General features: G+C 44.8%; 1 protein-coding gene across 1 annotated transcript in view; it reads right to left on the bottom strand.

Moving 5' to 3' along the window:
• The window catches only part of Igf2bp3 (insulin like growth factor 2 mRNA binding protein 3), a 130,805-nt gene that overhangs the window by 55,665 nt on the left and 48,395 nt on the right, over positions 1-26,745 (bottom strand). Inside the window, exon 3 of the mRNA XM_021641790.2 lies at positions 25,117-25,165. Within this exon, the coding sequence (XP_021497465.1) occupies positions 25,117-25,165 (49 nt within the window). The remainder of the gene's footprint in view (positions 1-25,116; positions 25,166-26,745) is intronic.

The following is a 26,745-nucleotide window of genomic DNA, read 5'->3' as shown; positions in this document are numbered from 1 at the left end:
GAGAAGGCTGGCGCACAAGCCATTGGCAGCACGGCCCCTAATCACCAGGAAAGTCCTCAGGACTCAGACCAGTGTGGTGTCAGTAGAGCAAAAGCATGCCTTCTGGCAACCGTAATTTCACTAGTTAGTCCTCTGACCAGGTGAGGAGGTGGTACTTGAGCATTGGTCATGTGTTAGAAGCAGGAGAGTCACCTTCCCTGAAGCCCCGCCCACCATCTCAGCAGGCATAAGAAAGGGCATCCGAGCTCCCATTTGTCCTCTGGACAGAGCTGAGCCACAACGGCTTCAAAAAGCTGAGTGAGCAAGCCACACCCCTGACTAAATCCCTAGAAACCCTGGGAAGTCTGCGAGTGACCGACCCTTTCATCCTGTTTTGCACACACCACCCTCTCCAATGCAGCAGCCTTTGGTTATGAACTGTGCTGTCTAGAAGCAGCCCTGCCTGCCGATCACTCCACACACTCCCACAAGGTAAGACCATCTCATGTTGGGCTCGCTAAGCTTGGTGGGGAGGCTGAACAGTGTTAGTCCACCCAGCTGTCGGGGTCAGAAGCCCGCACTCTTCCACCTCTTAGAATCCTAAGTCACTTCAATTCTAAGTCCACCTAAACTAGAACATTAACACATAGAGGAAAATGGGTGCAATTCTTGCTTCCCCGTTACCTACACCACCGTTTAAGCTGGCCTCTGGGGGAGAGGGCTTCCTCTAACCCCTGGACTAAGCTCAGGTCCTAAGTACTAGCACCTTGTCTCCCACTTCCATCAGACAAGGACCCCACAGCATCACTCCTGGCTCAGCCTTTCCCAACACTGCAGGACTGTACCTACCCGAATAACTGAGCCCATGGGAAAAGCAAGCAGGTTTGTGGTGGGCAGGGGTTGAGAGGAGGTGAAGGGGAGTGACCACTGAAAGGTTATGGGGCTTCTCTCAGGGACGATGAGATGGTTCTAAATTAGTGGTGGCCGCACAATACACTAACACCTGATTATACACAGCGGTTAATTTTATAGGGTGTGAATTTTACCCTGTCGGTTTAAGAAACCTCTGTGGGGGGCTGCAAAGATGGCTCAGAGGTAGGGCAAAAGCACTGGCCATTCTTCCAGAGGTCCTGAGTTCAATTCCCAGTGACATGATGGCTCATAACTATCTATAATGAGATCTGGTGCCCTCTTCTGGTGTGCAGGCATACATACAGGTAGAACACTGTATAATTATTAAATAACATCTTTTTTTTAAAAAAAAAAAAGAAAAGAAACATTTGTGAGTGCTTATGGTTAAGTATCTACACATACACTCAGAGGAGCAGCACAGCATCGCTTTTATTTTCACACCTGTTTATCCACCCTTAAATAAAGTCTTACTCGGTCCTCTAAATTTGGCTCATGTCCCCAAGGCAGATGAATGAGCTGGCTGAAGAGTGGCCTTTCTCACCTTGGTCTTTGACCATCCACCCCAAAGGGAAAATCCAAGAGACATGACAGTGGTGACGGCCTGGGCCCTGCCAGTCCTCAGCCCCCAAACCCAAGGTGAGAGGCTGGATAATTCTACAACCAGCCAGCACAGTGGGACAACCTCTAATTCTTGAAGTTGACAAGCTGAGACAGGAAGGCTGTAAATTAGGGGCTAACTGTACTACATAAGACTTTGTCTCAAAACCAAAACCCTAAACTCAAACAACTTCAGAACCTGATAACTTATTCCTTAACAACCAGCAAAGCAGAACCATTGCCTCAGGAAAAGAGAATGGTAGAAAGCAGAGCCAAAGGCTAGTCATGGGGTAGGCTCAGCAGTAGAGCACTTGCCTGGCACGTGTAAGACCCTGAGTTCACCCCTAGAACTGTCAAAGAAGAAGAAAGAAGTCCACTCTATAGTTCTCACATAACTCTGGATGGAATCACTGCTTTGTGCACCCAGTGAGGCTGGGCTGGAGAAGTAAGTTTCCATTTGCAAATGGTTTGTCAGCTGGAAGATAGCTTCTGGGTTAGGGATGGGGCATGTGTCCACTTCTGCTCTCGGCACTGGGACGCCATCAGGTCGAGACCTGTGCAGGTTCTGTGAGGCAGGGTTTCTCAATGGGCCTGGAGCTTGTAAGTTAGGCTAGACTGGCAGGCCAGCAAACACCAGGGCGCCTCCTGGCTCTGTCTTCCCAGTGCTGGGAACACAAGCACAAGCCACGATGTGGGCCTCCTACCCAGGCCAGAGCAAACAAACTCAAGTCTCCACGTTTCGGAGGCAAGCACCAAACTCCTCCAGACCCTCTTTACGGTCCTAACCAAACACCATCAAACAGAGAGAAGACACGGTGGCTTCTAAGGTCAGTGTTGCTGAGAGTGCTGCCACAGGCGAGCACCTCTGCAACGAGACACACTGGAATACCAAGTGAAGGGAAAACGCCTCAGTTTCCCGTTCGCATTAGCACTGAACTAGGCATAAGGAGGTCTCAGTGTTGCACGTACCAAGTTTAGTTGAAAGTATCAGACCACTAAAACACACAATTAGATACAATCTAAAATACACCAGCAGATGGGAAAATCACAGCCGCTCCAAATATGCGCTCAGCTAATAAATGTTAGAGCCAGCGCACAGGAGGGCACTGAGAGAGGCTACCAAATTATTCAAGCTGACTGCAGTGGCTCGTGCCAGTTGTTCCAGGAGGCTGAGGCAGGAGGACTGCTGTGAGTTCAATGGTTAGCATGGGCTACAGAACAAGACTGCTTCAAACATTTACCTGCACTCATGTACACATGCATAGCAGTTCAACAACAGGAAGCCAGATACACCGATACGCAGTGAGGCACACCTGTGATTCCAGCCTTCAAAGGGCCAGAACAGGAGAAGAGAGGGTTTGAATCTTGGGCGGAATGGACAGAAGCTATTCCTTATCATTGACACCATAAAGAAATCATCTGGAATGTGAGTGAAAATCTATGCGCAGGCATGCTTACTGACGCGTCAACTGCTGGAATGAGACTGAAAAATCGCCCTCATAGGCAGCGATGCAGAAGGGTTTAGATAATTACAAACCACACAGAAAACAGGGTAATTAACAACCATTATAAACACTTAAAGAGGCCAATTGCGTTTTTAAAATGTTTAAAACTTTTGTGCTTCAGCTGGGCCCGCTGGCACAGCCTTGCAGCCCAGAGAACTCAAAGAGACCCCGTCACAAAGTAAACGTAAAAGGAAGGCATCTGCCAGGCAAATGTGAAGCCCTTAGATCAGTCCCAAGTACGACCCCCACAGCTTCACAGAACACTTCAAGAAAATGAAGACAGCCAGAGAAAGGGATATTTGCAAACCATTTATGTTATGAGGACCTTGTATTGAGGCTGTTTAAAGAACTCAGACACCCCAAATTTTCCTGTATCACTCAAACACTCTAGTACAGCCATTTTGGAAATCAGTCTGATGGTGCCTCGAAAAGCTACCACATACCTCACCAGTCCTCCTCTTTAGGTACACACACATCAGAACTCTGCAAATCTCTATCCGCCACACACGCGTGTACTATGTTCCCGGCACACGCACACTAGCTGCACAACCGATACACAGACTACACACTAACATACATACATAGGTACATACTAACATAGAGAACGTTCTAGTTATGAGAAATAGTGAAGTGCACGGTAAAACATGCCGCCAAGCTGAGGGACGCCCCTGTGAACACGCTGCTGGCGCACCTGCTGGGCCAGCACTCCAGATCCTGAGGCCCCGAGCTACCGGGCTACATAGTGGGATCTTGTCTAAAACAGCAAACCAAACAGTAAGCCCAGGCACACAAGGTCATACCTGGAATAACTCTATTCAAATTAAATATCAGGGCAGGCAATCTACAAAGACAAAAGGTAGGTTAGCGTTTCTGGGATCTAGGAGATTGGCTACAAGGTAAGGAGCCAATAGCAACAGCAACAGGTTGTCTTAGGGGCAATGAAAATATTCTGAAATTAATGATGATGTTTTCCAACTCTGTGGATACTCTAAAAAAGCTACTGTATTGAGCACTCTACAGGGTGAATTTTATAGTCTATGAATTATAGTTCAGTTTTTATTACTCCAGGAAAGAGGAAAACCTGCTTCCTTCCATCGTTAGCACTTTTCAGTTTTCTACTGCGAGCATGTATTTTCTCCAGTCAGGAGAAAATAAATGAGAAACAACAAAGAAAACCCCAACATGAATTATATGTTATACTGACTTTCAGAAACTGCTTTAAGAAATAAGGAATGTCAAGAAGACAGGTAAGTCTCCTCTCTTGTGTTTAAGTTCTTCCTGAAGAAGTGAGGCAGGCAAGCACAGGGACTAGCTTAGCAACCTAGGACTCACTTGGCTTGGACTACACACCCCTTCCCTAAAAATCCACACAGACCAGCTGCACAAAATAGTCTACTTTCTAACTTTTCCCCACACACCATCAAAACACACAGTGTGCCTCTTTTTTGTGCCCAGTTTTTATCCAAATGTATTTCTGAAGACAAAAATATGTCAGTCAAAACATCAGGTGGCCCTCTGTCACTCCTGATAGTATATTTCTTTTTCATTTATACTATTGCTTCACTTGGGAACAATGTGAGCTTTAGTTCAATCCTGTGAATAAGGAACAGGAACCTGGAAGCAACTGGTTCCCACCCCTGGGCACACAGGTATCAGAAGCACAATGAACCAGGCAGAGCATCATGCAAAAATGAATTGGAAATTGGTAAAAAGATAGCTGCCTGCCACTCCACCCCAGCGGCATGCTGAGCACACTGCTGAGACAAGTCCAGGTTTTGGACACGGTCCAGTGGGACTCCTCTCCTTCACAGGATTTGTTTTCCATAGGCCAACCCATGTTTCCTAAGAAATCCGGTTCCTTTTCAGCTTCTGGATGTGAATGCTGTGATGGGTTTTGTTGTTGTTTGGCTCAGACTAGCCTGGGATTGATGACTCTCCTGCCTCAGCCTCCCAAGTGCTGGGATTAGACCTGAGCCACTATGCCTTGCTTTACCATATGCTTACAACTTGAAATTTACATAGCATATTGGATGAGAATGTATGTGCATACACACTTTTACAAAAAGTAACAAAAAGCCTTTTGGTAAGACAAATCCAGACTTAAGTTTCAAAATAATCATTATGAGGAATCTGGGAATGTATTTTCATTTCCCAGGTCTGTTTCCCGCAAAACAGGACTCTTAAAACAGAAATTCATTCTACAACAGTCTAGAAGTCTCTGAGATTCTAAGTCTGAAATCAGGGTACAAGAAGGCCTGACTGGTGCTGCTTAGCAATCTTGGGCACTCATCTAGTGCTGGTTTAAGACCTTTAGAGTCTTTCCAGCTTGTTGAGGAGTAGAGAAATCCACAGAATTTAGTGACATTCAAGGCCACTACCAAGGATTACAGCCTCATCTCTCATCCACTCAACTGAATCGTCACTAACTACCCTTAACGAGAACACGCTTTGGGGCTTGTTCACTCTGGAATTCAGCCCATTACCTCATTTTGGCTAACCACTCCACTGTGTTCAGCAGACCCGAACTCAGGGTCAGGTTCGAGGTAGTCTGAGCACAATTCACCAGGCCATTCCCTGGCTCATGTCCAGTTAAGAGTCCATGCTTCTAGAACAAGCCCTTGCTCAGATATTTTCACTTGGACACACATAATTAGTCAAACACATATTATCACATTTAGTCATTCAACTATCTGCCAGCACAGACACTAACCATGTTTTAAAGACACACTTTGTGCTTCAAAAAGGAAAGGCCTCTTGCCCAATCAGACAGCAGGCATGGGATGTGGACCCACTGGAGAACTCTAAAGCCACAGCTCGCTCTGCTGAAGTGTGCCATTTTTTCAGAAAGTCAGCACCCTGTATGGAATGAATCCCCGAAAGTTCATCAAAACACTGACAGGCAGAAACTCAGTAAATGCTTGTTGACAGATACATGCAAGCTTATTATAATCAAATACAAGCAAAAATCATAAAATTAGTGTTGAGGGGCTGGAGAGATGGCTCAGAGTTCAGAGCACTGGCTGCTCTTCCAAAGGTCCTGAGTTCAATTCCTAGCAACCACATGGTGGCTCACAATCATCTGTAATGAGACCTGGTGCCCTCCTCTGACATGCAGGCACAAATGCAGGCAGAACACTGTGTAAAATAAATAAATCTTAAAAAAAAATTATTAGCTAGGGTCAGATGGAAGGGGACCTCCCCTATCAGTGGACCTGGAGAGGGGCACCGGAGGAGAAGAGGGAGAGAGGTGGGACTGGGAGGGATTGAGGGATGGATAAAAGTGAATAAACTGTAATAAATATAAAAAAATAAAAATTTAATGAAAAAAAAAAGACAAAGAAGAAGATAATTAGTGTTGAGGGCCAGGCAATGGTGGTGCACATCTTTAAACCCAGCACTGTAGAGGGAGAGGCAGGCAGATCTCTGAGTTCAAAGCTAGTCTGATCTACAAGAGTGAGTTAGAAGAGCCAGGGCAACACAGAGAAACCCTGTCTCAGACAAGCAAACAAACAAAAATCAGTGTTAAGACTAAAGTAAAGGCTGATTTTTGAATCCTACTTCATAAGTCAAAGTTGCAAATTAAAATCAGCAATAATTCTTGGGCAAATATTTAACTCTTAGCCTGTTCCTCAGAACCTCCCTCTGAAATGAAGCTGCAGCCATGCCCACACCATTCTCTCTGAAAAGCTCCTTCCCTCTTTGTATTCTATTATTTAGCATGTCATATTGCATATATGGAGGCAGGAGGGTGACTTGCAGAAGCTGGTCCTCTTTCTACCATGCGAGTTCCAGGGACTGGCCTCAAACTATCAACCAGCACCTTCACTCCATGAGCCATCTTGTCTGACCCAACTTCCTCCTCTGTCAATGAGCCAAGACTTTCTGGGTAAAATGAACCCTAATCACCAGACTTACTTTTCCAAATTAAAATGTTCAGGATTTCCACGTAACCATAAAAAGAAGGGGGGGGGAGCTCTCTTGTTTTCTAGATAGAGTTCAATAATATAAAATAATTTTTAAAACGAAAAAGCTCAAGGACTTTTTCTTACCTGTTAGAATTTCAATTCTGACCAAGTGTCTGCATGCATCACTGTGTCTCCTGCCACCTTGATAGCCAACACCCTCAAACGCCCTCAAACAACTGCTGTATTCTCTATGATGAATCCAGGGAGACACATTTTAAACACACAAAGTGCTGCTCAGTGATACCCTAAGGAGGCTGGAGGGATTGCCCAGTGTTTAAGAGTATACTGTCCCCGAAAAGGAACTGAGTTTGGTGCCCAGAAGCCATGATGGGCAGCTCAGGGTCAGTCTGAGCTCTAGCTCTAAGAAATCTGATGGCCGCGTCTGGATTCAGCAGCCACCTGCACTCACATGCGCACATACCCACGCAGACACATCATATCTGCACAGAAGGAGATTACAGGGCCTGGAGAGAGGGCTCACAGATGAGGAGCACTGGCTGCTGTCTGGCAGAGGCCCTGGCTTCCATTCTCAGCACCCACATGGTTACTCACAACTGTCTGTACCTTCAACTCTAAGGGCTCCAACACTCTTCTGTCCTCCTGGGGTACCACACACACAAGGATCACAGACACACCTAGAGGCAAACACCCATACACATAGAAGAAACACAATAAACAATCAAAGGCAGTGTGGCAGGGGAGGGACAGAGATTGAGATTATACCCTAAGATACAAGATAAAGAGCCTCAAGGCCACGTGCGCACACAGGGAGAGCAGACACTTCGTCATGAGCAAGTAGCTGTCTTAGGAACTCGGGCTCCAGGCTCATCAGCAGTGCCAAGGAAGCACTGCAAGAGAAGCAGGAACTCTCAACTGCCCTGCAGGGACATTCTTCCAGTGGGCTGTGGGGAGCAAGGAAGGGAGCTTTGCCCACACAATCCACCTTTACCACTTCATCCAGGAGAGCAGGACTTCTGTGACGTGGCAAGTCGTGCTGACAGCAGTGCCTACCTAGTAGAATAACTATGTCATTTGTTATCAAATTTATATAGTCTAACCAAGAGAGAAACCTCAGTTAACCAACTAAGGCATTCTATTCAATACTGCTAAAAACTGTCAAGGTCATCAAAAACAATAAGAGTCAAGAAATGGCCACAAGACCAGAAACCAGAGGAGAAATCACCACTGCATACAGTAGAGTGGCCTAGGCAGGGGCCTGGAGAAGGTGACGGTCAGCATGAAGGACATCTGAATCAAGCAGGCATTTTGTTTTAGTATAAATAAGATGGTTCACTGTGTGCAAATGTACCTTCCCAAAGTGTCCTGTTAGTGACAGGACTAGGTCCGGGGTACGTGAGAAGCCTCCCCACTTGCTTTCCAGTTTTTCTGTAAACATCCAACTATTTTGAAATTGAAAGTTCATTTCAAAAGAGGAATGAGGGATCAGTACATGCTGCAACGTGCACAAACCCTAAAGAAACTCGGGGGGGAAAAGACTGAGCAAAATACCACACATTACAACGTGCACAAACCCTAAAGAAAAACTCGGGGAAAAGACTCAGCCACAAAATACCACACATTACAATTCCATGTGCAGTCTATGAAATGTCTAGAACATAGAAACCTATAGAAATAGAGAATGAACTTCCCTGAGCTGGAAAGAGGAGAAAGCAGGGAGAGTACCATTGGTGAGGGCTGCTCTTGGGGGAATGGAACATTCTGAGGCTGGACAATAGTGCGCTACCACAACTCGGTGGACATATGAGAGGTGATTTGGAGACTGGCAGCGTGGCTCAGAGAAGAGGAGACTTGCCCTTGAGCCTACTGACCTGTACTTAAACCCTGGACCCTCTGATCGCCTCTTCTGTGCCACCCACATTCACACACATATGCTCCATACACACAGAATAATAAGATGAACATATAAGTGATGTTTACGGTACATGAATTTCATAATAAAGCTGTCATCAACACAAAACAAAAACAGCCTATTAGCAAAGTTAATGTTAAAATGACAAATATGTGTGTGGGCTGGCTCTCCCAGTGAGCATCGGTGCCAGAGGGTCCTGGAAAACTGCTCTGAATGTTAGCCTACCTTAAATAAATGACAAGAGAAACAAAATGACATCAGTTCTGTTGTTTTACCTAGTACACTGTCCCACGGGACTCCGCTCACCTGCGTACCAGGTCTGCTGAAGGCTGACCAACTGCGGGTGCTTTTTATGATTGTTTAGCTACACAACTTTTATTTAAAGGTTTAAGGTGTCTGTGTGTGTGCACACACCACACGGTCACCCAGAGCTCACCAGGTAGTCTGGACTGATTGGCGGGTGTGCCCCAGGGATCCCGCTGTTCTGATTCCCAGCGCTAGGCTGAGAAGTGTGCACCGCCACTCACGGCCATGCCCCGCTTTTTGATGTGGGTTCCAGGAATCAAGTATAGTCCACGTGCTCACGAGGGGAGCACTCCCCATCTATGTCCCCAGGCTCTTTCAGCTCTTCTGAATGAAACACTTCTCAGTTACACCAGTGATAAAGCATCTGCCATCCTTCCGTCACTGTAACAAAGCTTCTGTTTCGTGTTTTATTGAAGGTTCATGCCCGAAGAAATTAAAACTGTCATGCTTTCCTCCGTGTTCTTTAAAAAGCCTTCTACTTTGTGTGAGGACTTTCATGATGATGATGATATTATTATTATATTTTATTGTTGTTGTTGTTAAGACGGGAACTGTATAATCTAGCTCTGGACCCCATTACAAAGCCCAGGCTAGCAACCTTCCTGTCTCACCCTGCTGAATAAGCTTCCTGCTTTGAGATGTCAGTATTTATCTCCTCCCTAGTGCTGCTTCTGCTGGGGGGGTCTCACTAACCACGTGTAGATAGAGTTCTGGTTTCCTTTGTCATTGATGTCTCTTCCTGCCTTCTGTCCTAAGTTGGGGGCATAAAAACCCCTCTCTAGCTGTTGAGAGCCCACATCTTTCGTGTGTTTCCATAGACATAAGAAAGCATTTTTTATTTGTGTACCTAGCCATTATTAGTTCCATCTACAAACACTTAACCCACTACACCTATGTTGATAAAAGAAAAAACGATTTTCCTCAGCCCCCCCAAGTCCTGGGATTAAGGTATGTTCCCTTGGACACGAGACTCTCATTGATTACAACTAGACGACAGGCTCTGAGAATGTCTGAGTGAGCAGGGCATGCTGGCCTCACGCCTGTCCAGCGCTCGCCATCCAAGCCTGAGAACCTATCTTCTGATGCCTGGAGCCATGTAAAGTAGGATGGTGAGATGGAACAAAGGAATGGAAAGATGTCAGGAGTCTTCAGGCCAGCTAGTGCTTACCATGAGCAGCGAGTCTCAGAGGGAAGGTGAGGACCGACACCACACAGCATGAAACACACACAGCATGATTGCACACACATGAGTTAAAGTTGAAAAGTTCTAAGGGTGGGACCATTGACCTCATTCATTCACATGCCAAGGCCCTTTAGATTAAAATGTTTTTAATCTAAAAAAATCAAAAAGCAAAACCAAAGATGCAAAATAATTATTCCCTAAAAGAGGAAGCAACTTAGAACTACTTCCATTGTTTAATATCCAGGAAAAAAAAAAAAAGGAAAGCCAGAGAAATTTAAAGTTAAAAATTAATAAGAAGTTAGTGATAGTACTCTAAAAATATACAGTAAGGTAGAGGTGACCCCTACGCTTGGCAGCGAACACTCCCAGACTAAACCTGCTTGGCAAGGGCTGCAGACCGTGGTGCACGGCAAAGCTCTGTCCCCAGCAGCAAAGGGGCGGCTCGAGCAAAGGTCCTCTTTCTAAACAAACACTGATTAAACAGCAAGTCAAGATAAAATTCCTATGAGAGAGAAACAAAGCTGTGACTGATAAAAAGAATTACCCATGTTTTGTTAAGCCAGGAAGAACCCAACATGATGAAGTCATATCTTGAGTAGGAACGAAATGATGAAGAATATTACCAATCAGAACTATGTGCTCAGCTGAGCAACTTCAAATGGTACTTGATGTTCAACCATAATGAAATCCTGAAAAGTGCCCAAAATGCACCTGGAGTCGATGGGCAACAAATCCGCCCCAAAGGGAGAACATAGAGCAATGCTGGATCAGGCCTGGGAGGGCTTAACAGAGTCCGCCTGAAGGAGGCTGCAGGTGGGTGCAGCCTTTTTAGGAACGCAGCTGTAAGGAGCGTCACTCAGTGGCGCTTCCAGCTCTTTGTGACTCACTTTAACACTAGACTCACAGGTTTTCCTTAAAAAGAAGAAACTGAGCTGCCTTCAAAGACCAAGCTTAGCATCAAGATAAACTATGATTACAAGTCTAAACAGGGCTGGTGCGATGGCTCAGTGGGTAAAAGCGTTTGCACAAGCCGGATGACCAAAGTTCAGTCCCCGAGACCTAAGTGAAAGAAAGCTGATATAGAAAAGTTTCCTTCTGACCTCCATACACAAAGAAGAAAAAGACCAACCCAAACTGAGCTATATAAAGCATAAAATATTACCAAATTAAGATGAAAAAATATACGAGAGCAAAAAAAAAAATATATATATATATATATATATATATATATATATACAAGAGCTTGTTCTATGACAGTAAAGGGTTAACACAGCTTACAACATGAATCAAGTCTGTCCCACCAAAACAAAACTACCTAAGAAGAACCTTTAGTAATTGATTTCTATAACGATAAAACTTGAAACAACAAATTTATATTCTATCCTTTTATACTCACCTTCCCAATGATTCATGACTATAAAGTAGATTGCAAATTCAATCATGAATCAAAGGGGCCCCTGAAGGCAAAGGCAATAAGTTCACGTCCATCATCAGACGATTTCTCTGAAAATGACACAGTTATTTATGGAAACAAGAAGGTAAGCTGGTAGTTGTGGCTCACACCTGTAAACCTAGATACTTAGAAGTGTGAGGCAGGAGAATTATTTGAGGCTGGGAGTCCGGATCAGACTGCACTGAGGGAGCACTGGAAGAAGAGGAGACAGGAAGGGAAAGCAGTCATTCTCAACTGTGAGGACCAGAGTTCAGGTCCCCAGCACCTACAGAAGAGGCTGGGCGTGAGACCTGGCACTGCAGGTGACTGGGACTGGAGGATCTTGCTGGCTGCCGGCAAGGTTGAGGGTCTACAAGACCCTGTCTGAAAAGAAAAAAGCAAAGGGTGACAGAGCATGACACTGATGTCTGTCTCCTAATTCTACAAGCATGATGGCGCACGCAAACACACAGACAACCCACAAGCAGGGATTCTCCACTGACTTTAAATATCCCCTTCTAATAACTCATTCTCATTGTAGTTTTTAAAAGCCAGTGATTGCTTGAAAGTCACTAAACACCTAGTCCTTTGCCATTCCTGGGGAAGAAGGATCTAGAACTCAACTACTTTGTTTTTTTAAGATTTATTTATTATTTATACAGTATTCTGACTGCATGTACACCTGCATGCCAGAAGAGGGCACCAGATCTCATTATAGATGGTTATGAGCCACCATGTGTTTGCTGGGACTTGAACTCATGACCTTTGGAAGAACAGCCAGTGTTCTTAACCTCTGAGCCATTTCTGCAGCCTCAATTTAACTACTTTTGTTTAATAATTGTTAATATTATTTTTCATTTGTGTGAGAGACAGGAGAGAATGAACGAACGAACGAACAAACAAACAAACAGACAAGCAAACAAATACACCATATGTGTGGGTACCTGCAGAAGCCAGGCTCCCTGCAGCCCAATGTGGGTGCTGGAAACCAAACCAGGCACTGTAGAAAAGCACCAAGTGCTCTTGGCCACTGTAGAGCTGCGCTTCTTAACCAGTGGGCAGCAACCCCTAAAGTCATATAACTGAATGTAGGGTTGCAACAAAACGGTCAACGCTAAACATTTCTGAAGGCACAACAACCACAATCCAAACTCGACTGTGGCATGAATCTGCGGTGTTTCTGGTGCAGATTAACTGCAGCCGTGGCCCTGAACACACAATGTGCGCACTGTGCATGCCGCACCACCCAACATGGATGAGTGCTGCCTGGAACATCCTGGCTCAGACTTGAGACTATTCTGTGCTACAACCTGCAGCGTTTTTCCTGGACATGAAACGTTTTCAGTTCTTACAAAAACATAATGGTTTAACTGTGGGAAACAAATTTTATTTTTTATTTTTTCAGATTGTCATTCCTCAGCATGTATCAAATTGAGATATCTCTGAATTGTACCGTATTAAAATGTTTGGTTTTAAAGACTATTGTTTGAGGGCTGAGCGTTTAGCTCAGTGCAGAGGTGCTTAGCATGCATAACATGCTGGGTTGAATCAGCACCTACCCACCCCCAAATATGCAATTTGGACCAATGACTTGAACCTTGAATGTCTTGTTCTTTCTTTCTTTCTTTCTTTCTTTCTCCCTCTCATTCAGGATCTTTAAGTGAATTTTGACTTGATATTAGACCAGCGTTTCCAACAATTTTTCAATGGCCTTAAGCACATTTCTGTGTACATGTTTGTGTGTGATAGACTTCCTCCAAGAAAGCCACGCCTCCCTCCTAAACCTCCCAAATAGAATCACCACTAGGGATCAAGTATTCAAATGCCCAGGACTCTAGGGAACATCTCATTCAAACCAGTACACATGGTACTTGGGGGTTAAAGGACCCCAAATCCATCTAAGATAATGTGGGACCCAATGGCATATATTTAGAATCCCAGTGTTAGGGATGAGGAACTGGCAGAGATATCTGGGGCTCACTGGCCAGCCAGGCATGGGAGGTCTCAGGCTAGTCAGAGGCCATGTCTCTAAGAAAGTAAGTAAGTAAGTAAATTTTGGAATTTCCTTAAGAATGACACCAGGAATTATCATCCGGCTTCCACAGGCAGGCAAACACCTGGGTATACACAAAGAAAACCCTTTATCAGTTACGTGAGCTTAGTTTGCCACAAGCCATCCTTCTGTTAGCACCTTCTGGTCCCACTGGGGGTTCTTTTATGTGTGTTCTGCCATTTGGGTGCTTCATTACTCTTTAGGCTCTGGTCATGTCCAAGTACTTCTTGCTTGCACGATGCTCTGTTTTGCAGTATACGCCCCATAACAGACTTTAGTACAGTTTAGCGGCACTGCACACACTGTGGTACAACCACTGCCTTCCATCTCCAGAGCTCTCTCATTCCACAAAACCGAAACTTTATAGTACCAATTAGGAACGGGCTGTGGATATAAAAGAACATGGCAGGCAACACAGATACCTTGATCTCATGGATTTTGGGAGGACAAAGACATCCTCAGTTCAGCTACCACTAAGTACCTCCACCTATCAGACAGAAACCATAAAGGAAGGAAGCTGAAGAGCCATCGGCACACACACTGACATCTAGATGTCCACAGAGACCACAAAAAGTGGTCCCCGCATTAGAGAACAATAATAACAAAACTGCATTTTGCATGAGATAGAGCAGGCCTTTCAGCAGGGCAGAGAGGGAAAGGACAAACCTGCCCTTGGTACTAAGACACACTTCACTCTCTAGACACTGGTGCTAAATTTAGAAACAGAATTAAACAGGCCACTCACAATTGATACAACGTTCTAAATCCTCATCTGGGGACCATCTCCTTCTCCCATGCTAACTTTATTTTCTCCATTAAATCAGAGGTGGAAACAATAAAAATGAGAGCACCAAGCAAACAGCACATGTGACATGCATGGCTCTCATGCTGAATCGATCATTTGGATACCCCTAACTCACATTTTAAAAGACAGCTGAAGATCTACTGGGCCTTAACGTAACCAAAGGTTATCTGCAACAGATAAAAGTCAGAGCCAATTACTGATGGGAGGTATTGCATTCTTGAGAAATAAAGGGCTCAGCCATGCATCCCCTTTGAAATCTGGAATAAAAACTCCACACAGTCAAGGAAACTAAACTTTGTACCTGGTTCTGCATCCAGATACAGCTGAGACGGTGCACTCCACTGTTCCTCTCACTGAAAGTAGTTACAAAATCTGAACCACAGGAGCAGCTGGCAACGTCAACCCCAACAGGAAGTGACAAGGCTGCAAGCACTTTTGGGTCTGAGATGCTTCATTTGCCCTTTGCCCTCTGACTTGTCCCCCAAATACAGTATAAGTGGAAAAGCTTAAGAGAAGCCTAGGAGGAGCCTTGCAGTTCTCGCCTGAGGGTGGGTGTGTCACCCAAACCTCCCACAGAAGGCAGAGCTACAGTTCCAAAGGACAGGTCGAATACTGGTGCTCTTTCCTCTGCCCTGTCATTTAAACCCTCCAGTTTATATAGGAAGTGCATGACCAAGGAACGGGACTCAGACTCCAGCTTTTCTGGCTAGGAAAGGCCCAGGGCACAACATAGTACCAACAAGATGAGGGGGTCAGGATAACCTAAAAGTTACTAAAAACTCCAAGGTTACCGCAGGAGCCAGCCAGAGTCCCTTACTCAGTCCACACTAATCAGCACACTCAGGATTGTGAGCACTTAATCGTGGGCTGGCCCACTGTCCAGGTCTCGAACTGACAACCAGTGGGTGGAACACAAACCAGACCCCAAAATTCTGAACTATCCAAGGCTGGTTTCCAACTTGCAATATGAACCCAGCTAAGAGGAGGGCATCCCACAACAAAACTGTCAACCTTCTCCATAGGATTTAAAAACAGGACATCCAAAGCTACACAGAGACACCCTGTCTCAAACCAAAACCAAAACCAAAACCAAAACCAAAACCAAATAAATACACTTGATCTTAGCCAAGAGGCTGAGAAGTTAAAGGAAGGAAAGAGGGAAGGAGGGAAGGAGGGGGGAAGGAAGGATAGACAGAGAGAGAGAGAGAGAGAGAGAGAGAGAGAGAGAGAGAGAGAGAGAGATCAGAGTGCAGCTCAGCGGTAGAGTACTTGTCTGGCAAGCAGTAGGACCTGAATCGTATTCCCCAGAACTGAAGCAGAAGGACAGTGTGATGAGCTGGCAATAGTAACTCCTAGACAAGATAAAGCATAATATGACACAGAGGGGAAATAATAAAAAGCATGACTAAGCCTACAGGAATGAGGACATAAACGTCACACAGAATAGTAACCCTGGAAAGGCTGATGACTTGGTCCCAAGAGGGAAAGGACTCCACTGTGATCACTGTGCATCATTTCCTAAGCAATCAGGCCTCCTTCTGAACAGGAAGTGTACAAAATAAACCTAGGGCTTGTAGTACAAAATGAGGTAAGTTAGGAAGTGCTGAGATGGTGTATAAAACAACGCTGGTTTGAAGAAGTTACCACATTCATTTCAGGATACAAACACTGAAAAAAGTGACTCCAATCTGAAACCTAAACCCATAAGCTTACAAGTCTGCACACCAACATATGCTGGCTCTGATAAGAAGATCTAAACAAACGGGGAGAGGTGAGCATTAGCCCTGTGTTTCCTATGCAAACTATCCTAAATAACTGAATAGTCAAATGGCTGGTGAAGACAACTGCAACCAGGAAACGAAGTGGAAGAAGCTGAAGGCGACAATCTCAGACCACAGCATAAAGAATGTTAGCAAAGCCCACGCCATTCACATCAGAAGACACCACCAATCTCTTAAGAAACGTACCGGGTCTTGTCCAAATGTAACAAAAAGTGGACTTGTATCTAATCCAAGTCCACAAAGATCATAGAAACATGTTAGATGGATACATTTAACAAAGTAAGAATGTGGAAGTCTACAGTGTAACCAACTTCCACAGATATACTGGAAAAAAATACAGCAAAAAAAGAAGGAAGTGGATTTACTAAAATAATCAACTTTCAAAGAAAAAAACCTAGGAAACGTATTTGCTCATATATGTGTATGCATGTGTGTGTATGCATGTGTATGTCACATGGGCACTCGTTCGTCATGAAGTGTGCATAGAGACCAGAAGGCGACTTTAAAAGGTGTCGGTTTTCTCCTTCCACAGTGTGGGCACCGGGGACTTACACCTGGCATCAAGTACCTTCTCCTGCTAAGCCACACTGCTATCCCTTTTCACGAGATTTTAAATTTAAAGAGAGTTTTCGGATTCGATGATACCTTGTCCCCATCAAAACTTTGTAGGATTACGTCCCAATTCCCTGTTTCTCAGAACTTGAGGAGCCTTTACAGAGGTGTTACATTACACTGAGGCTTGTATGAGACATCTTAACCCGGAGTAACTGCGTCTATGAAAATGGGGTCTGGAGTCAGAGCACAGTGAGAACACCATGCTAAGGGAGCATGCTGCTGCAAGCTAAGAACTAGCACAGAGTGAGCTGTCAAACAGCTCCTTCCCTCACAGCCCCAGGAAATGACAGGCCTCCAGGCACCTTGGCCCCGGGGCTTCCAGACTTCAGGCGAATGAGGATGAGGCAGGAAGTTCCTGATTAGAAGCCCCAGTGACCCACGACAGAGACCAGAACCTATCTTTTGGAGACACAAACTGAAATGTCTAATGATGCATGACAGAAAGAATTTGCTTCAGAGTAACCTAGAGAGGGGAAAGAGCATATATGTGGACACAGAACAAAACCAGCCACATATTGATCGTGGTGAAACTGAGTGTCACTGTATCAGTCTACTTTTAACATGTGATATGTTTCATAATAAAATAAAGAAGTTACGAAGCTTTTAAAGTGACTCACAGCAGCCGCTGCCATGGCCGCCACAGAACAAGCAGCCAGGCATCACAGGGCAACGGGAAAACAGCATCGTAAACTGCTGAGGTAACATGCATCAGCCAGAGGGACTGGAATCCACCCCCTACACAGACACCAAATGCCACATCAGTTCTAAAGACTTAACAGACTGACCAGAGCAGAACAGCAACACATAAAAACACAGCCTGTACAGTTCTCTAAATATAAGAATTTCCCAGTAACAGCCCCAACTAATCTAAGATCCTTTGTCACTCTTAATGGCCGATCTCTCCCAGACCTTGGAGGGTGCTGTTTCTGCCAGGATCCCTATCCAACTTGCCAGGATGTGCTTCTTTTGCCTGTTTTTAATTTTTATTTCATGTGTGTGGGTGTTTTGCCTATATGTGTGCCTGTGCTCCCGGTAATGCCCAGTGCCTAGAGGTCAGAAGACAGGTTTCCCTCCGCAGCCCAAGCTCATCTGGAACTCAGTCAGGTAGCCCAGGCTGGCCTCAAATCAGAATTCCTCCTGCCTCAGCCTCCCAGGCGCTGAGATCACAGGGTAAGCCACCATGCCCAGCTTCAGGTCATACAACAAAGTGGGCAAACAACAGCTCAGGGAAAGTGACATGATTAGCAGCAGAGACTCCAGGGCTCTCCAGCCCACAAACCTAGAAAATAGTTGGCTCTGAATCCTGTACCACAGAGGTCTCCTCTAGGTGAGGACAGGGGCTGCTCTGAAGACATAGTGGTTCATCAGGTCCCTAGCACACAGTGTGTGGAGTTGGGTATTTACTGGCCCAAAACAGGTCACTGTGAACAAGAAAAGCACTCGCACAGCTACGCCTCCTTCACTTAGACTTCTAACCTGACTCCTGGAGGAGGCAGTCTCTAACATCAGCTACGATGCTTGGCATGGGTGACTCCGGTTACCTTTTGCCCACTCACAGTCGTTTTCAGTTCCACTTTTCACACACTGCTTCCATCTTACGGAGCTAAAGAGCTTCCTACTGTTAGCTATGCAGCATCTATAAAAAGGAGCATCCTTAAAAATGCTCCTGGATCACTCAATTCCCATTTAGCATTAAGTTCCTTTAAAAATACTTGTTTGTTTCCTGTACATGTGCCTGAGTGTATGTATGGGGACCATGTGCATGCAGGAGCCCCTGGAAGTCAGAAGAGGCATCAAATACTACAGACTGGAGTTATGAATGGTCACTGAAGGGCTTTAGCAGGCCCAGGCATGGCAAACATGGCTCCAGCAGGCCTTGCCTTTCCCCCATTCCCTCTTCCTTGCTAAAAACTGTTCAGCTAGCTCCCAAGGTCCATTCCCTTATTTGGCTACTTCCTCTTCCTGAGACCAACTACCAAGGTCCAGGTACCAAAATATTAAAGTCCAGTAATCAAAAGCTCTTGGCTACCCTAATTAATATGCCCAATCAGAATTAAACACCTCATCCTTGTGAGTGAGTGTGTGTGTGTGTGTGTGTGTCTGTCTGTGTGTGTTCATTACCCTTTACCTTTATAAACTGCCATTTGCCTACGGGTCATGTCTGTCTTCTCTCTATCCAGAGGCAATACTGTGTCCCTCTGGGGCAAATATCCCTTGCCCTTTTTTCTTTTTCCTCTTCCTCTATCTGCTGTTTCTGCCTCTATTCACTGCCCTTTGTCCCTCTGGAGCAAATAAATCTCCATTGTACTGAGACCTTGGTCTTGGGTGTGTCGAGGTCCTTTCAGTTGTGAGCAGCTGTTTGGGTGACTAGAACTGAACCTGGGTCTTTCGCAGGAGCAGTGAGTGCTCTAACCTGCTGAGTCACATCCATCCCCTTAGCACTGATTTCCAAACCCATCATAGAGCAAGTAGTATGTAACCACAGTGCCAAACTACAACCACCATTTGGATGGAAGAATGGTAGCACCTGCCTTCAAGGACATAGACATCCTAGCATCCTGTTGGCCCCTGGCTGAGTCTCGTCACTCGTCACCCCATCTCCCACTAGCCCCCGACAGCCTTCCAAGTCTCAGCTCACACTCATGCAAGGCTGACAACAGGCCTTGGTGTTGACTGTGGTAGGCTTTGCTCTACAGCGCTGCTGGATAAGAAGGTGGCACGTATTTTCTAGGTTCACTAGCTGGAGTCTTCGCTGTCAGTCATGTCACTCTGACAGAAGATCAAGTTCTTCTTTCCCTTAGTTGTTGTCTTCTGATTTGACTAAAATGTGAACATCTTTCCAGTGTGTCAGCTTTTCCAACCAGAGAGTGGGCAAGACTGCTTAAGAGTAATTGGGGTAGCTCTGCTGCTTTTCCCAAGAAAGCTTCCTATTGGTAAGATAGCTGGAACCTAAATTTCCAAGAATAAACTGTGGCAATCAAGAAGAAAACCTGATGTGTTCTAATATGACTTTCTCTAAACTGGTTTCCAAGCACCTGGTCCAGAGATAATGAACCAGGCAGAAATGCTAAATAAAACATTCTGCTAGAGTCAAGCAGAAGTGCTAAGTAAAACATTGTTAGGGCAATTATGGGGCTCTAGAGAAAGGACCCCTTTAAATATTCCTACAATGTTGTCCCTAAAATTATTCAAGTACACAACACATACAAAATCATTAAGATAACTGTGTTAGGCACAGGAGAGGAGTAACAGCAGTATTTTGCTTCAGTTTCTACCTGGCCCCCTCCATCTTTCTTATTTTAGTGCACTGGTTACTACTTGACTTCTATCCAAACAGCAAGGCTGACCCACCAGCACAGTTAGAAGCCTGGATATGATCTGAGGATCCTCAACTTATGAAGAGCCCCACTCACCCCGCTGCTCAGCCCAGGAAACAGTTTCCACTTCATGAACCAGGGAAAATGGCTCTTGTGGTATAGAAGCTTCTCCAGAACGTCTTCCTAAAATAGTTATCTTCCCAGTTCAATTAAGTCCCGGGATCAGACATGCAGGTTTTGAAGTAAAAGCTAAAAGACACTGCGAGTTGTTTTTGTTTTGTTTTACAATCAAGATTGTGATTTTAAAGCACAGCAAGACAGCTCAGCAGGTAAAGGTATTCACGACCAAGCCTCTGCATGGTGAAAGAGAACAGACTCTTCCCAAGTTGCCCTCCAAAAGCCAATCATCATGTGAGCACATACCCCCCCCCATGAATAACACATAATTCATTTAAGTAAATAAATGTAATAAAGTACATAGTTCCATAAGTATCTGTCAGACCACATCTTCTGCCCTTTGCCTTGGAAAACCTTAGTCATCTCAGTCAGCCATGGGCCCATCAGCACAGGGAGCCTCATGACAGCAATGACTAAGACCTGCCTCTTCCCCTCTGGAAACACTGTCCTCGGCTTCCCCACAGAAGACCCTACCCTGCTCTTTATTCTAGGACCACCACTTCTACCCGGCTTATGGGTTCTCCTATATTTCATGAGTGCTGCCAGCGATTTTGATTCTTCTCATCAGAGAGCAACAGTCAAACAACCAGGAAGTTCTCTCATAAAAGTTCTTTCCTAAGACAGAGGACAGCAACCTCACATGCGAACCTTCCTAAAATCTAACAAGGGATGTCACCCTGAGGAAGAGTGCAGTGAAGGAAAAGATCAAAGTATGGTGCTTCGGGTCAGTCCCTGCCAGGCCACCCAAGACAGGTGTGCCAGTCCTCATGACATTTGCTGAGGAGATGAAGGATGGACAAAAGAATTCTATTTCCTGTGTACATCCTACATTTGTGGAGGAAACAAGCTTTCCTAGCTCTCCAGCGCTAGGTCCTCCAAAAAGTTAAGTTTCCTTATATCTTCATCTGCCACAGACACAAACCCTGTGGAACACTCTCCCACCCTGCTGTTCATAATGCTCTGTCATCATCAAAAATGAACTCACTGACACACAGTGGGAAAGGGTGCTACCCAAAGGACCTGAGAGGAACATGCTTCTCATCTCTTGGAAGTACGCCGAGGAACAGATGACAAGAGTAAAGCAGGGTGGTGGACAAAGACAACAAGGCAGGTTAGCACCTACAAACCAGCACACAGGGCTGTGACTGAGAGGTTTTTGTCATGCTCACAGACTTCAAGAAAATGCTTATGGAGGAGTTACTTTCTGTTTTCAGGTTAGATCATCAGCAAGATGATCAATCCCAAATTGGCTTTTTCTTTGGGACTCTGGGAACTCCAATCATCACTCTTCACACCTGTTCCTGGTAAGCTTCTGCTACAGAGGAAGCAAGGGCAGTGGGAGGGAGGCTGGGGATGGAGCAGAGAGGAATTGTAGGATGAGCTCCTTCTAGTCCTGTGCTCATCCCCATTCCAGCAGCTGACCCCCAGAGCCTTTTATGGCTGTAGGCCTCAAGGAACAGGACTGGAGCCATGAGCTTATGTAGCTCAGAGAGTCTCAGCTACTCTGGTTCTTGCTCCAAGTTCCTAGGATCTGAATGTCGGCTCCCCTCAGTCACTAACCACTTCTATCTCTTTTGCTCTTTAACCTCTTGAGATCCTATGTGATTCTCCACATTCAAATCCCCTCGTGAAGGCCTACTGTGTGCTGTGGGACCAGCTGGGCCTGGCGGCCACATGAAGAATCTGATCAAGGTTGGGAGGTTGTTCTATCACATACACAGTGTATCGAATGCTCATACAGACCAACCAGTTTAAAGACCACAGTAGGTGGTGGTGCTCTCCTCCTCCTCTTTTCTTTTTTGTTCTTTCTTCTTTTGTTTGCTTTTGTTTCAACTTTCCAGACAGGGTTTCTCTGTGTAGCCCTGGCTATTCTGGAATTCACTATGTAGACCAGACTGACCTTGAATACACAGAGATTCACCTGCCTCTGCCTCCTGAGTGCTGGGATTAAAGGCATGTAAAAGAGTGGGGGGGCTGCTTCATCACCTCCAGGTCAGAAATGAGGGAAACGCATCTCATATAAAGTGCGTTCAGGACTAGCAAGCTGGCTCAGTGGCTTAAGACACTTGCTGCTATGCTGACAGCCTGAGCTATGTCCCTCAGGTTACGAGGTAGGAGAGAACTGGCTCCAAGAGCCACATGCATACCACAGTGCGTGTGCAGGCACAGGCATTCGTATACACGCATGCATGTATATATTTAAAACCCCTGTTCAGAGATAAAGTCACAGTGCTACAATTTAAGTCTCCCTATAGGCTGCCGCTTCCTGTACGCTGTTCCACTTTGTGAGCTTGCACACTGCTCTCAGCTCCCTACAGCCATATGAACAAGTTGGGTTCTAGATGTCTCGTTCCTTTTTCAGGCCACTGACTAGCTAACAAAACACTATTGCTTATGCTGTGAAATGCCTCATACCATAGGCTTGATTATCATTTAATTTGTACCCCAGCAACCATACATCTTGCAAAATTTAATTAAAACAGAATGTATTCAAACTTCTTTTTAAGGCAGGAACGCTGTCTGTGCAATGCATCTCCTTCATGTGATCATGAGTCATATGTCTGGCTGTTTCACCCTCTGTGATCCTAAGATTAATCAGTGGAATCAAAGTCTAACCCTTCCATTATAACGGACTTGGGACCGTGAGTGCACAGTGATCACTGTCTACAGCAAGGCTTCGGCAGCCAGCATACCCAGCCAGCACACCCAGGGTGCTCGGATAAAGACACACAAGTGACGTTTCAAGGAAGGGATGGAGTAAGTGGTGCTGCGCAGGTCTTCAGGGAAAGGACCTGCCCACTCAACCCACTCGTAGCAAGCCCCATCAATCTCTTCTTGGTCATGCAAGCTGGCACACGCCTGTAATCCTAGAACCCAAAACCCCTAGGACTGCTGTAAGTCTGAGGTCAGTCTAGTTTACACAGCAAGATCCTGTCTGCCCCCAACCTAAGTGAGAAAAAAATTATTTTTGTTCATCAATGTAAAAAAAAAAAGTTTAAGAGGGAATCATAGCTGAAAAAAATTCCAAATTCTAGTTCCAATCTTCTTCTGCATTCTTATGTAATTACTTTAATTTCACTTGCCCCTTTAAAAAGACTATGGGACCAGAAGTGATGGCATATGCCTGTAATCTCAGGAGGGATTACACTCAGGAAGCTAAGACTGATGGTCCAAATTTTAAAGCCAATCTGAACTACATAGCAAGACATTGTGAAAGAAGGAGAGAAAAGGATGGAGGGAAGGAAGAAAGAATGAATTATGAAAAAAATTAGAAATAAAAGTTTGTCTTATTAATTAGATTTTATTCAGAACAAAGGAGAAATGCAAGGGAAAAAAGTCATGAGAAGTCATACAATCTCAATGAAAACTCTGCTGCTGGCTCTAACAGAGATCCAGGACAGAGCCAAACTCTGACAGGACATTAACCATCATTCTCTTGCCTGTTTTGGTCGGCTGTAACTATCTATCTCACCAACAGCCCTAGATGAGACTCCTAACAGAGTATCTCCTTAAATCACATTTAATATGGCCCATCTTAAAACAGGGGCTCAAATTCATGATCTTGACACCATCATGATACTCAGTTTGAGGCCCACTCCTCAAGCTGAATGAATTTCCTAAACGAACATTATCCAAAACAAGGAAATACCCTGGAGGGACAGGAGCTCCACCAGGTGACTAACAGAGCCAAAAACCTGGGCCCAGGGGAGTCTGCAGAGACTGATGAATCAATCAAAGACCACGCATGGAGAAGACCTAGAGCCCCTGCTCACCTGTAGCCCATGGCAGCTCAGTCTCCAAGTGGGTTCCCTAGCAAGGGAACAGGGACTGTCTCTGACAAGAACTCAGTGTTTGGCTCTTTGATCACCTCCCCCTGGGGGGTGCAGCCTGACCAGGCCACAGAGGAAGACAATGCAGCCAGTCCTGATGAGACTAGGGTCAGACAGAAGGGTAGAAGGACCTACCCTATCAGTGGACTAGGGGAGGGGCATAGGGAAGAAGAGGGAGGGAGAATGGGATTGGGAGGAGATGAGGGAGGGGACTATAGCTGGGATACAAAATGAATAAACTGTAATAAGTAATAAATAAATTAAAAGAAACAAAAAAACACATATAGTTTAATCTCTGAAGTCACCATTCAACCCTCAGTATGGGTTTTTATTATATAACAAAATATATAGAATATACTAAGAAACTAACCATGCTTTTCAAGATCAAATGCAACAGCTACAGAACAAGACAGCACTGGATGAAATACTCTAAGTACAAATGATTTGGCACTAAGCAGGGACCTTCAAGAGTCAAAATTCACAACTTCCTCAGCTCACTGCCAAGGAAACCTTGAAATCATGCTTTGCATTTTAATAAGGGTTCTGTTTTAATAATGCAGCAAATTCATTTAGAAACCTAATTGCAGGTCAAGTCACTCAACATTTATGCTCTAACTGCTCAAACACTAAGCAATTTCCTTGCAAGACTTCAAGGCAAGTTTTAAAACCTTTCAGGGAAGCCACCAAGATGGCTCAACACCTGAGAACTGAAGGAGGGAGAAAAATCTTTGGAAACATAAAACACTAGGCTCCCACACCAAGATCTTAGCTTAATATAGCAGTTCTTACCTCCCATTGTAAGTGGGGTGGGATATTTCGTATCTGAAGTTTCCGAATCCTGCAGAAGAATTAAAACATTTTAGGGTACAAAACATACAAAAGCAAAACACACTAACAGCAACATGGAAGCTTACAAAATATTTAAAATATGAATTTTAAGTTAAGTACACACAAAAATGTAATGATGAAATGTAGGCCACAAAAAAAGCAAAATAACCCCAAGGTGTGCCCTGAGACACTTGAACATAACATTGTTATAAATGATTGATATTTTATAAACCACTAAAATGGGTAAAATACATTATTCAGAGGACTACATTTAGCCTTCAAGGCTCCTAGGGCACAAACAAAGCCTTAGTCTAGATGTCTTTGTTCTGAGATTACAGGTGGGGCTCATGATAGCATTTAGAAAACTTGGGAATGAAGGAAGGCGGGAGATTCTGATATTTTCACCACCTCCTGACTATAAAATTCATCACATTCTTTAATCATCAGCGTTGGCAATAAGCCATAGTACCTGTAATTCTCAATCAATAAAAACCATGTATTTTCATGCCACAAAAGGTGTAGTAGATGCTTATATATCATCTGTACTTAGTGCCAACACTTATACATGCCTATACAAATTGCATGCGTGGACACACACACAGTCTCATGTAGACCAGTCTAGAATGACCTTGAGCTTCTGAGACTCCTGTCTTTTCCTTTCGGGCACTGGGTTTCCTAACTCACGCAGTGCTGGGAACTGAACCCAGGCCTTCTACATATGAGGAAAGTACACTAACTGAGACACACCCCAGCCCCTCATGCTTATACTGAAAAGCACTATTACTATATCACAAGTTAACACTTAGCTAAGTATGGGTTTGGTTTTCTTTTCTGGAGACATGGCCTGTTGCTCTATACCCCAGGCTAACCTGGAACTTGCAGCAATTCTCTTGCCTGAGCAGGCTTGAAATAGCACACCAGGCTTTGCTAACTGTATTTTGAGACGGTTTCTTTAGTAATCCTATCCATTTTGTGTATTTAAAGACATTCTAAAAGTGGGGCGATGGCTTACTTGTGCACAAGCATGAAGACTTGACCTCTCTCTACAGCCCACTTAAGAAGCTAGGCACGGTGTTGCACATCCTTGCTGTCAGCATTCAGGAGGCAAAGCAGCCATGTGAGTTCAAAGCCAGCCTACATAGTGAATTCTAGACTAGCCAGTGCTACATAGTGAGACCTTGTCTCAAACAAACAAAAAAGATGGAGAAAGGTTGAAAAGACAATTAACTTTGACCTCTGGTCCTCACATCATTCACATGTACACACTAACACTAATAATAATGGTAATGATGATAATCACAATACCAGCACTTGGGTGGGTAAGGCAGGGGAATTACTGTGATTGAGGCCAGCCAAGCTACAATGTATAAAACCTTGAATCAAAAATAAGAAGTTAGGTTTCAGGGGAAGAAAGCTGAAGCACAGAAAACATGAGAAACCTTCACCTTCGTTCAAGAGTTCCCTACCTTTACCATCTGTGTGGTGTGTGAAGGACATAGGAGAAATGACAAATAGACATGTGAGACTGATCTACAGGTGCATAACAATCAGCCCCTAGCTGCTGGTAAAATGATGTGCATCTGTAATATG

The sequence above is a fragment of the Meriones unguiculatus genome, chromosome 3 (assembly GCF_030254825.1).
Source record: "Meriones unguiculatus strain TT.TT164.6M chromosome 3, Bangor_MerUng_6.1, whole genome shotgun sequence".
NCBI classification, from domain to species: Eukaryota; Metazoa; Chordata; class Mammalia; order Rodentia; family Muridae; genus Meriones; species Meriones unguiculatus.
This window is presented reverse-complemented; position numbering and strand designations above follow the sequence as displayed.